General features: G+C 55.4%; 3 protein-coding genes across 3 annotated transcripts; 2 read left to right on the forward strand and 1 right to left on the reverse strand.

Moving 5' to 3' along the window:
* Window positions 1–1,045: 1,045 nt before the first annotated feature.
* On the forward strand, window positions 1,046–1,674 carry BBK36DRAFT_165449 (hypothetical protein; the record flags this gene model as incomplete). Its single annotated transcript, XM_024897772.1, has 2 exons — window positions 1,046–1,254; window positions 1,372–1,674. Exons 1-2 carry the CDS (start codon window positions 1,101–1,103, stop codon window positions 1,671–1,673), a joined length of 456 nt encoding a protein of 151 aa, XP_024748490.1. The 5' UTR covers window positions 1,046–1,100.
* Window positions 1,675–2,354: 680 nt separating this feature from the next.
* BBK36DRAFT_165451 (hypothetical protein) lies at window positions 2,355–3,272 on the forward strand (the record flags this gene model as incomplete). The annotated part of the gene is made up of 1 exon (XM_024897773.1): window positions 2,355–3,272. One exon carries the CDS (start codon window positions 2,355–2,357, stop codon window positions 3,270–3,272), a length of 918 nt encoding a protein of 305 aa, XP_024748491.1.
* Window positions 3,273–11,665: 8,393 nt separating this feature from the next.
* Window positions 11,666–11,955, reverse strand: BBK36DRAFT_5615 (hypothetical protein; the record flags this gene model as incomplete). The annotated part of the gene is made up of 2 exons (XM_024898267.1): window positions 11,666–11,794; window positions 11,902–11,955. The coding sequence occupies 2 exons, from the start codon at window positions 11,953–11,955 to the stop codon at window positions 11,666–11,668; spliced, it is 183 nt and encodes a 60-aa protein (XP_024748492.1).
* Between the last annotated feature and the right edge of the window lie 108 nt (window positions 11,956–12,063).

The raw sequence follows: 12,063 nt of genomic DNA on the forward strand, positions 1-12,063 counted from the left end.
CTGGCTTGCTTGGCTGATATGAGGCGCTTACTAGCACGGTAGGTAGTTCTAGAAGGCGAACTCTACTGTACTCGGCATACAAGCAGGCGAGGCGGGGCGAAAAGTGCTTTTCTCTTCCTGGTTCTGGTTGGGGAGGGGGAACTTCCAAGGTCAGTTTATGACGGCAGACAGGTTCGGGTAAGGCCAGGTGGTGCGGGACGAAAGAATTTTATACGGGCCAGCCACGAGAAGGGAAAAAATTGAATGACTGCATTTGATGGGGGAGGCCAGCTTGAGGGTACGAGTACAAGGCCTTGGTACAGGAGGGTGGGACTCACTCGACGTGCAGCCGCAGGAGGACCAGGGTCGTTATTCTGGAGCTGGAGAGCGACTGCGTCCAACCTGGAGCCTGCGACTAAAACCCAGCGCTGTGGACGATGCCTGCAGCTCGCTCGTTGTACTGGTACGGGCACAGTACCAGCACGCCTCTTGCTAGTAGCACGGAGTACGATCCGAGCGACGAGCGGCGTCTGACCCAGAGACGCTTAGGGGGGGGCGTGTGGCAATCGGGTTATTTCCGCCGTAGTGCGAGAGGGCTTCGAGCTTAAGAGACGAGATTCGGAACTGTGGGCGAGACGGGGGCTGCTGCTGCAATTGCGCGTGCCTGTGGCTGCGGTTTGACGCCTCGGAAGCGCGTCTGATGGCAGTCGAATCAATTCGTCCGACTGGGGGAGCCGACGTTTGTTGGAGGAGAGCAGGGCGAGGAGTGCAGGAAGGAAGAGAAAGAGAAGGGAAAAAAAAAGAGAGAAAAAAAAACGCGCTAACGTGTGTTGGTGGGCGGGTGACTCTCGGTGCATGTACTCCGTATCTCGAAAAGGTGTGGAAAAGAGGGCAAAAGGCAAAAGGCCAGAATCGAAAAAGGAAAAAATGATGAAATTTAGATTGAGAGAAATTAAAATAAAATTTTAATAAAAGCAAAAAGACCCAAAAACACGCACATGCGCACACAGCGCACACACAGCAGCAGAGGAGCGAATGGCATGCGAAAGAAATGCAAAAGCCTCCCTGTCCTTGCAGAAGGCGAGCCTATTACTGCGTCGGATTTCCCCTCCCAGTTAAACATGCCCCAGCCCGCAGCAATGCCTGCCCTGCGCAGCACTGAAGCTGTGGCGGGCAGCAGAGAGGCGTTTCTATCGGACACGACAGATGTGGCAAAGCTGAGCCCTGCAATCACGCCGGAACTCACGATACCTTGCGTGCGATTCCTCTGCTGGAGTATGTACATGCTCGCATGCATGTCGTTGCACCCTCCACCTTACAGCAGGCACATTCGAACAAGTCCATTGAGGTAACCCGCGCTCGAATCGCGCCCGGAAACGCTCGAGTCTTCAGCACGGCTGGCCCCTCCCCGGTGTGCGACTCCAGCACCTGTCTCGCACTCCGTACCTGTACGGGCCTCCGCTGGCCCAAGTAGACGCGATTCCCAGCTACCGGGGTCCTCGGTGGATGCCCAGATGCTGGCTACTCTGAGTTTGTACAAGTTCGCTCCAAGCAAGCGGGACGAGCTGAAGCCTGGAGATTTGAAGCCAGCCGCACAGGAATTTGACGCCCTCGCACCCATGCCGCAAGGTGGACGATGGTCTCCGTACCGTGCCATCACAGTGCGCGTCTCTGGTACTTGGCTCAACGCGTAGACGTGCACAGAGTTGGGAGCGGCCACTCGTACTGCCACCTGCGCGGACTTTGTGGAGCTGAGAGATCTGCGCCTTCTCCCTCCCCGGCCATTTCTCTCTTGCTTTTTTCTTTCTCACGCTCTCTTCTTTCTTCTCCTCTCTGTGAAAGCAATAATGGCCAATCAGATGGCCTGATCCAGTCCACCCAATAAAGACCCAGCATTGGCCTAGCCAGGGATGTCACCCGTGGAGCATCTGCTTGTCGTGGGGGGTGGGCTGAAGGAGTTGAAGGGTTGAGGCAGACCCGCACCCAATGTTACGCCGGAGGTAGTGCCAATAAGGGCGAACCGCTTGATTGCCTGACATGGCCGCGTATGTATGTACAAGAACAGACACAGAACTCGGAGGCGGCGCACAGTACAGATGCAGAACCGACATAGCACGGGCCAGACGCCGCAAACGGCCGTATGCCTCTGCTGGGCGCCATCTGCTCGCGCCCGCCGAGGGAGAGGGAGAGCAGAGGGCCTCCCAATGCGTCCTGTCTGGGCGTTTCGGTCAGAGAACGAGCAGACGACGTGACGGACGCGAGGTGAAGATGGAGAGACTCACGAACATGACATGAGACGAACCACGACCCAAGAGCTGGAGCCAGCAAGCGGCTAAGCAGCCCAGAGCAATGGTTCCAGTGTGGCGCTAGCGAGAATGTCGCACGCGAGCGGCCCACGCTGGGCCAGTCCGGAGCGCGAGTTGGTACCTGTGTGCCGTACTTGTACCTCCTACGGGCACGATATTATATTCTCCGCAGAAACAAAGTCGCTCGTCCCACGCAGCCGCTTGTGTAACCGTGCTAAAAGGCGCAGGCTCGATAGCCGGGCTATGGGGATTCGAACCTCAGGTGCTAATGTCGGCACAGAGCGTCTGCGAGCGCGCGGCGGCCGACGCGAGTCGACGGGTGTCATTGGCGCGGAGGATGGACGGTGTCAACGTCGTGACCTTGATCAGATCCGACTCACCGCGAGGCACAGGCAAGGTATCACCATCTGCGCGGAGCAGCAGCGAAGGCAACAGTACCCGGTACTCGCCGTTGCACATTGTGCCAGGAGCTTTGCGCAGCAGCCGCGTCGTCGCGGTACAAGGACAAGTACGGGGTACATGCGGCATCTGCCTGGCTCCTTCGCCAGGGCGCCCTCCGTGCTCCGTCCATCATCACCACCATCATCATCGTCATCGTCATTATCAGACTCCCCCAGCTGCCTGCCCAGATTCAAATGCCTGGAGATCAGCTGTGGCCCCAGCTTCTGCCCTGGATCGTCCGCTAGCTTCCACAGCGCTACTGGCTCACTGTCCCTGGACGTGAACCGCTCTAGTTCTGGACCGTCTCCGACCTTGTTGTTGAGGCTGGCATTGGCCCTGAGCCGCTTCTCTCTCAGTCAGCACCGTCGAGGTACGGCGCTGCCAGGGGTCCTAGCAGTCTCTGCCGCAGCAGGCGACAGTTTTCGTCGCAGCGCCAGGGGAGCGATGGACGACGCCCTGGGCTGGGCCGCTAGTAGAGAGACGCCATCTGGGAGCTTCCACGAGCTGCATCAGCATCAGCACCCTGTTGCTGAGCTGATAACATGAGGTCCTTCCATGGCCTTTCATCCACCTCCTCAAGCATTTTCCCGTCATCTTCGCAGATTGCAGCGAGGGGAGTGGATATACCACAGGCACATGTACGAGTAATGGTCCCGATGACCGGGCAAGGAGTGCGCTTCCTGCCTGGCGCATTACGTAGCGACCGATCAGCACGGTGTCAAGTCGTTCCATCTGTCCAGACAGGTCGATAGACACGACGGGACGGTACAAGCAGGAAGTACATACGACGAAGTGGACAGCCCCAAAGACCTTCATCATCATGCAGCTGTGGGCAATCAGATGGCCAGGACGCGCTGCTCCATCAGCTGATTTGCCCGAAATGGAGACGCTGCTCCGATAGGCTGCCAGTTGCTGAGATGCAGGCACCACCGCCCCAGTGTTCTCGACCTTTTGATATCAATGGGTGTACTGAAGAATCCAAGCACTCGTCGTTGATTCGAGGTAATACCGACGCGTTGCCACTCTGCAGGCGAAGAGGTGCATGACCGGCCGAGGTGTTGAATGCTTGAATATCCGTGCCGGTCCGGAGGCGTCAACTGCCCATCACACCGATAACTGTCCTCGCTGCGCCGGCCAGGGATCTTCTGGACACGTCCAAATCGTCCATCTTCAGGCACTCGTACCTACGTCTGCATTCGTCTCGTGCGAAGTACAGGCACGGACAGACGGAGACGAGTCAGCGGCATCCAGACAATCCGTACTGTATCTGTATCTGTACAGTACAAGGCACTACAGCACACCCCAGCTCCGCTGTCGGTGCGCAGATCCGACTCTCGTCTCTCGCTGTTCCTTGTCAATCCTTCCTTCTTGCCCAGTCAGATGCCCATGTCCCTCTCTGTCCGCCGCGCATGAATTCTGAGCAGCGAAATGATGCGATGCGATGCGAGTTGCAGGGCCTGGAACTGCAGATTCAACCACGCCTCCCCACTTCTCTCGGCCAGAGAGGATAGATGACAAGCCCTCCTTCGCCCCTGCCCCCCTTCTGTTTCCGGATAAATGGTTAATACTGTGCCTTCTCCGCCCATCCAACGCTGTAATCATCTCCGTTTCCCGTGCAAAAGAACATGCTTCATATTACAGACAGCCATACAAACCGCTCAGCCAACTCGGGGCAGACGTGCCACTCTGGGCCAGTCCTCCGTATCACTAGAAATACGCCATACTGTCTTTTCTGCGGTGGCAGCAGGGCGAGGGAGGGAGTGAGTGAGTGCCAACCACCAATCTGCCGATGGGCAGCTGGTCACAGCAGCGATTCTTTCAGCTGCCCGCATTACCCGGAGTGCACGGGCATCGAGGATATGGCGGAACCGAGACGCAGCAGCAGCAGCAGCAGCAAAAGACTACGAATTGCTACTTGTTGCATGGCCTGCAGGCCGGGAGCCTTGGAAGGTTCGGTGCAGCCAGCAAGGGACGCTGCATCGCCCTCCAGGCTGTATCGCCCAACCTGAGACATACATGCAGAATTAACCAGCGAGAGGGACCGCGGCATGATAGGCGCAGGCAGACACGGTCGGCACCAGGTACGAAGTGTCGCTCTCTCTCCGTGTCTCTGTGTCTGCCCCCTCCCCTTCTCTCTATCCTCGTCTCTGCTCTTGTCTCTACGCTGTCTGTCTCGCCTCCCCCCGTCTTCATCTCGTGTGATCCGGGACATTGGTATTCACTGCATACCGCCTGCGTTCAGCGTTCAAGCCACGGCGCAGCTGTTGCCCAGTTCATGTCAACATGACGGTTGCCCGTCAGGTAGCCATCGCATCAAATCATGCACAAGCCCTCAGCCGCTGACTCATGTTTCCCTTCCGCTTGCATCCCGTCTTGAGACACAACTCTGTGCCAGCGTTACTTCGCGTGCATCTGCTTCTCGTCGCCGTCGCTGCCAATGTATTGCTTGCCTGACTAAAAAAGCGGCCTTCAGCCTTGGGAGGCGTCAACAGATCAAATCGACCCGAATCCTCGGGAGAGACTAAAATCGCCCCTCAGGCCATCTATACCCCGAATTGGCACGGTCGCGCCGTTTCGTTGGTCAAAATTCAAGGGCCAAATCATGGCCTGTCTGCCGGCGTCAGAACGATGCTCCAGCTAACGTCCATGCTTCTCTGAGTTCGTCCTAGTGAATGAGAACGACAACGAGAGGCATATGGGGGGAGAAGAGCGGCCTCGGAATTTTGTCCGCAGGGCATAAGATACGAAATGCAGCCGTTCTCTGTGCGTGCCGAGACGCAATGACCCCCACAAAGCCGTCCATCATTCAAAAGAAGAAAAGAACTCCATCCAAGAGAGCAGTGTGGTGGTTATCTAAGCGAGCGCGCATTCAAAGAGGCCCATGTACGAGTACAACCGCAGTTTGATATGAGGGGCACCAACTCGGACAGGGTCACTTCTCCGACTTCTTGCATATTCTCGCCAATGCTGCTTTGGAGCCTACAGGTACACACACTGTGCTCCCCGGACGGCGAGTTTAGCTCGACTTGGCAGCTCTTTGCAGAGCCGCGGCCTGCGAATTCACCGACCAGGTGCCGAGGTGAATCTGCGTGCTGTGGCTGTGGTTGTGGTGGCTGTTATGGTTGAGATCTGGACTCACCGCAATATCAACTCTGATCGCCCTGGCGGACTTCTCGAACTCGCGACGTCTCCCCTCCCTCCCGACGCAGCTCTTGTCGCACACGGCTGAACAGAAGCCCCTCTGGAGGGTCCACGTGTGATGGCTGAGCTTTGTGTTGCCCTCGAACCTGCAATGCGACCAGGGCGTAGCCTCACGTGGTAGATCCACTGATGGACAGGGTAATGCCGATGATGATGAGGGTTTGATTCAGCGCCGTACGACGGTGGCTGACCTTTGGAGATAAAATCCTAGGAGTCACGACAGGACTGTGATTGTGCGACATGGTGTTCCATGCCGGAGGATCGAGTCATGGCTACAGAGCAGAGGCCTGTCACGGCATTTCAGCTCGCGAGTTACAGGAAGACAAGGCCGCGATCCTTCCCTGGGCAGCAAATTGCACTCCCTCCCCCAGCCTGCTGCTCGGTTCTGACGTCTTGCACATGCCGACCAATCTAGAGAATAACCTTGTCATTGATCCCTAACGCCCTGCCGCAGCCGCACACACTCCACCGCCTAGCTAGTATCAGCGTTTTCCGGGGGAAGCCAGGCCCAGCATCATCACCTGATCGCAGGGGAACGGCTCCATTATGAGCTCCCTCGACAACCGTCAGCGCATGGACAAATAACGATAAGTCGGGAACGACCAGAATAGAAAACCAGGGCAGAAGAAGCGGACAAAGGGGTCGGAGCGAAAGGGAAAGGGGGAGAGGCAAGCTGGGAAATGCTGCATTCGTTCTTGCATGGTCTGACCTACCCTCAATGCAGCACGTACCCCTTCGACACGCATCTGAAGCACCAATTGGTCGACGCCTTGATTGCAGCCACTTTACTTCGTACAGCCACTCCATACGGGATCACCCAATCAACAGTGAGGAAACGAGAGAACGACAACCGAGCCACACAATGTCCTTTTTGCTCCCCTTCTTCTTTCTGGCACTCTTCTCACGACCTGCAAAAGAAAAAGAAAAAAAGTGGTACGAAGCACGCACGCAGCCGGAATTCCGTACACGCTGCTGAGCTGGCATCAATCATCGACGACGGAGTAGGGTTAGCGCCGATCTCAGACTGGTGGCGCTCCAGCAAGATCGCAGAGTGCCGGCACGGAGCACGAAGTATTACAGAGTGCCGAGTTCGTCCTGATACCATAGGTCTTCGGTCCCTCCCCAAGACCAATCAACTAAGCATCGCATATCAGACCAAGCGGCAGTCTGGAGAGCATCTACGCGTACCGAAGTACGTGGCAGGTTCGTGGCACTTGGCATAGCATAGCTGCATTTATATCACGTCTCTCAGACTTTGGGAGGTGTACGAAGTGCCCTGCGCCCAGCTCGTCTCGGCATTCCTGGCCTGGAATATCCAAATGCCGGGCAAAGACACATACGCCACCTCTCCGACGTCTTGATAATTTCAAACGCCATCCCCGTCTCCTCACGTGTACTGTGACAGAGGTGCAATACAAGTTTGATGCATTCGTGGTCATGCACAGGGGTTCTATTGAAAAAGCTCAGCCACGGGGGTCTATGCCGTGGAAGGTAGCTCAGATGATGGTGATCGAGGAAGCTCGAGCTCTGAATCTCAGTCTTGGTGTTCTAGCAGCGCCGGTCAGCTCTTCTTTCATACACCCTAAGCTGGGCAGCAATGCCATCGAGCTTCTGCCTGACTTCACTCTACTCCCTCGTGTCCCTTGAAGCCCGGAGGGATTTTCAAACGAATGGGAACCGCAGCCGGAGCTGGGCAATCAGCGTGACGACGGATATCACGCCAGGCAGACAAGGGCAACGACGAGCAGTGCTCAAGAGTGGCATCCGGGCTGCCTCACGGTATGTATCTCAGTCATTACGCTTGTCTTGGGACTCGCATGGACGCAAGGCAGCTTCAGCAACGAAGCAAGGAATTGGTACCTACTTGACCGCTAGACTTATCACGGGAAGTGCTAGCAGGAGTACTACTGCTACTAACAGCTAGACAAGGACATGGGCCGCTTGACCTCTACCAGCCAAAGGGGCCTAAAGCATCGACTCCCCTTTCCGAATGAAACAACGGCTGCCATGGTAGCATCCTATCACTCTCCCGGCTAGTCGTTGGCTAGAGACCAGGTCAGCCGCGATGTGCACTTCCCCTCAACCGCACAGGGAATGGAGCTGGGGAGTTAAACGAGCGAAGAGGAAAACGGTCAGCAAATCTCGCTGCCGCCTCGATCAGCCTGTCTTAGCACGGCAATACTAAGCAAGTGCCTGTCACCGGTGAGGCTCACTTTCCGCGTTACCATTGCTTGAACGGGCGTTGTCGAGACCTGGCTTGCAAAATTTACGGCACGGCCGTGCACCAGCTTCAGTACCGTGTCTCTTCCCCAGCCAACCCGCCTTGCTCATTCACGTCTGCCGGCACATGCAATGGCTCACGGCGAGTAACGTGTCGTATTTCCATCCAATCAAGCCAGATTGCCTGAAATTGACAAATTACGATCAAACGATTCATCGCATAGGCGCTATGGTTCGGGTGGGGCATCTGGGCAGAGCTGCAAATGGAGCTTTACCAAGTAATCCGTAGACGCGGCTTTGTCAGGTTTGTCTAACTACCCCCCTCCTCCCTTCAGCTTCCTGCATGGCGTAGCCAATGCGGTAGTCCAACCGCGGCCTGGGCTGGCACACCAGGTTGGCTGTGGCTGACCATGACTAGCGGAGGATGGCCCTTTACTCTCAAGCCACCGTCATCTTCTTAACCGTGATGGAGGCCCTTTAATATCTCCCCGTAACGCGCAAATGGCGAAGCAGGATGAGCGAGTAGAGGGGTCTCATGGCAGCATTCAACGAGTCACAAGGGGGGCGAGTGGGGTGGCAGCTGAAGTTGCGAAGCAAAGGAGGAAAAGCCTGCAATATGCGAAGGACATTCGACTTCAGTCCTCACACTGGGTAAGATGCTGCAACTCTTTGATAGTCGGGAACAGATCGAGATGTCAGTTCCTGGTTGTTATCACTGGAGCAGAAAAAAGGGGGTCAAGTGATTCCTAGGTACTACTGGTACCACTAGTAAGCCCCGGTACCCAAGTACCCGGATCCTTGGAAAGCTGGCTTCCCCCACATGGCGAGAAGAAACCTGAGATCTCGACGGAGCTGGAGAGAGAAGGGATGGAGGCGCAATTTCCTACTCGAATCGGATCTGCGAAGAAGAAACGGACGCTTGGGTCGGAAAAGTGTCTGGCGCTGGGGCTAGCTGGCTTCAGCTGGGCGGAAGAGCCACCAAAAATCGTACGAGCAGAGCTGACCGAGCTAATCAGCAGAGACGGCGATATCGTGTATTCGGACCTCCTTCGCGTGTGGAGGGACTCATTTGCCTCGTACGTTGTACATGTTGTCGACTTTTGCGGTGCTTACCCTGTGGAAGATGGGACCATGCACACTACTCAATTCAGTATTGAGTCAACTTGAACCTTCTTGTGTTTTGGTGACAACGGTATTACTACTCCTTGACTAACGAAAGGTTGAGGCTCCGAACGACTTCAAGTGATTGCGCGACATGACACGGTGGAATTGAATATAGGGTAATATCCATGTAAGTGGCTCCTGGGTGCATTGGCGACAAATTGTATGTGCTTGCGATGGTCCATCACGGACCACTCTTGTCTCCGCCGATTACCTGCAGCAAGAAGTTCGTCTGGAGCTGGACCGAGAACCGAAGGGCGCGACAGCCGTTAACACGCGCCAGTAGTGGTATCAGGGGAAGATGAGAAGCATCCCACTGCCTGCACTGATGCTACTACTAGTCCTGCTAGTAACTGGTAACTACGGAGAAGAAACTACGGGATGTTACGCGCGTTCGCAAGTATGATTTAGTCCTGCGGGTATGAGCTGCTAGACTGCGCTATGGGGATTTGGTTTGACGGGACGTTGATCGGCCTTTTTGGAGCTCGGGGGGTTTGATAAGGAAGCCGTTGAGGCGGTTTCTTGACTAATGAAGCGTGCCGATGCCTCTGGTCATCTGGAGATTTGAAAAAGACCCGATCTACGGGATGGAGCCGACTAGTAGCATGTTGAACAGACTGGAGATTTGGGGGGGACTGCAGTCTTAGCTAGCCAGGGCGCGATTTTGGGTTGATAACACCAAGGTTGATACTACGTAGGCTTTGCTTCTGTTTTGCAGGCAGGATACTACTACCCTGAGAACCTATATGAATGAACTTGGGGAGAGTTCCGTAGCGTGGAACACCCTATGCGTTCTAGTGCTTCGATAATGGCAAGGTATGGGATGCATTGATATTGATATGTAGAAAAAGATGAATTGGGTATGGGCTGGGAGCTGAAAGACGGCTGACCGGACATGGGAGTGGGAGTTGCTGGGCATTTCAGGGGAATCCTGGATCGCATACTGCTTGAAAGGGAATCTCATTTCAGTTGAGGAGACGATACGGAGAAGAGAGAGGGGGATTCGAGATTACTGATTGATACCTAGACCTATTACTACTGGTTTCCTGAGTCTCGTAGGTTATTCTGAGGATATCGTACGCACTCCATACTGGATAGGGCATAGTCCAGAGTGAGTGAGAGTTGTCGTTGATATTGATTGTGTGCATACAATCTGAAAGAAATTACGGAATTGAAGCATCTGAAAAGCAAACGGGAGTCGAGAGAAAATTGCTTAGACAAGGCATGTGTTAAAGCCTTGGCAAGAACCGACGGTAAACGGAGTAATAGATGCCATTCATTTATGGCCAAGATATATATCTGCTAACGGTGACAGGTTCGACCGTTGCTGCATTAGTCGATCGATGCAGCTGTCATGATTACGCGGACGTTGGAAGCTCTACTTCTATCTGAGGGATGATGGGATGACGGCTCTATCACAAATCCCATCATATACTTGATAGCGCAGGTACAGCGTCGACAGCGCCAGAACTAGAGCAATACGCGCCATCTCTCGGATCTTGGCCCACGGAGGGGGAAGCTTCATTACCAGGAACCCAGTGGCCGGTACATGCTAGTGGTGGAAGTATCCTAGGGGCTTTTATTACTACAGCAAACTAGACCAGGTACCTTCATGTGTGCGTGAGGCGTGTCTGGGATCAGAGTCGAGCGATCTGGGGGTGGAAAAGCTGATGGATGGCCTCCAATCATGGCGGCTGGAAGCTAGCAGGTTTTTAGCGGACAAAGTTAGCAGCCCGCCAGCGCTGAGCGGAGTTTGGAGGAGAGCCCCCAGAGGACACCCCGACGCTACGACGGACTGGTCCAGCAGTGCATGTTTGGTTCGATAATTGAACGCAGCTTGCAGCAACAACTGCCCGACGACTCCTGGAGGTGCTGATTGGACGTGAAGGAGAGACGTGATGCTGTCATGTACGATACTTGTACCTGTACCTGTATCCCGGTCGGCGGCGGCTGTTGTGCGACACACCAGCGGCGGGTTTTTAGAGAGGGGCCCGCCAGCGAAACCGCGCAGAGAGGCTAAGCAGATGGCGCGCTGGTACCAGGAATACGGGAGAGGCGAGTCGGGCAGAGTGGCCACGCTTGTTTAGCGGCATGTGCGAGGTACACCTACCTTACCAGTACAGTACGATATCTCTGATTGGCCTTGGGGTGTCTACAGTACAGTACCGTCAGGCAAGGGAGGGCAAAGGAAAATGGAGGGGAATCTTAGTGCCAGTAGTTATCTAGTAGTAGTTGCCTTGGATCTTAGGTACGGTGAGCTGGCGGAAGCCTTTTGGGGCCGAAGCCAGGCCACGGAGAAGGGGGACGGGATTCCACTTGATGTCGGGGCTAAGGGCATGACATGCTTGGGCGGCTCGTCACGTTATGCGGTAGCTGGTACGGCCGGTGCCTCTCAACGGTGGAGAGTGGTACGTGCCGCGGTGCTGGATAGGGCGGTGCTGGTCTGGGTACTGGGCGACGCTGGGGCTGGGCCGCGGGGGTACTGTCTACTTGTCCGTGGACGCGATTTGGGTTGCCCCGTGATTTGCCCTGGGTCGAGTTGGGGCCTGAGGCTGCGACGGGTCTTGGACTCGGATCGTAGTTGTACTCGTACGAGAGGGGAGAGGCTGCGAGTAAGCTGGGCCGATAGCCGCTTGACAGCTGCCATGACGTGAAATCACAGCTGTTGACATGTCTTGTTTCGCCTCATTGTTGACTGTTGACTCGTCACACCGTCAAAGATGGCACGATGGCAGAGTCAAGAGTATTTGCGGTA

The sequence above is a fragment of the Trichoderma citrinoviride genome, assembly GCF_003025115.1.
Source record: "Trichoderma citrinoviride strain TUCIM 6016 unplaced genomic scaffold BBK36scaffold_9, whole genome shotgun sequence".
Lineage (NCBI taxonomy): Eukaryota > Fungi > Ascomycota > Sordariomycetes > Hypocreales > Hypocreaceae > Trichoderma > Trichoderma citrinoviride.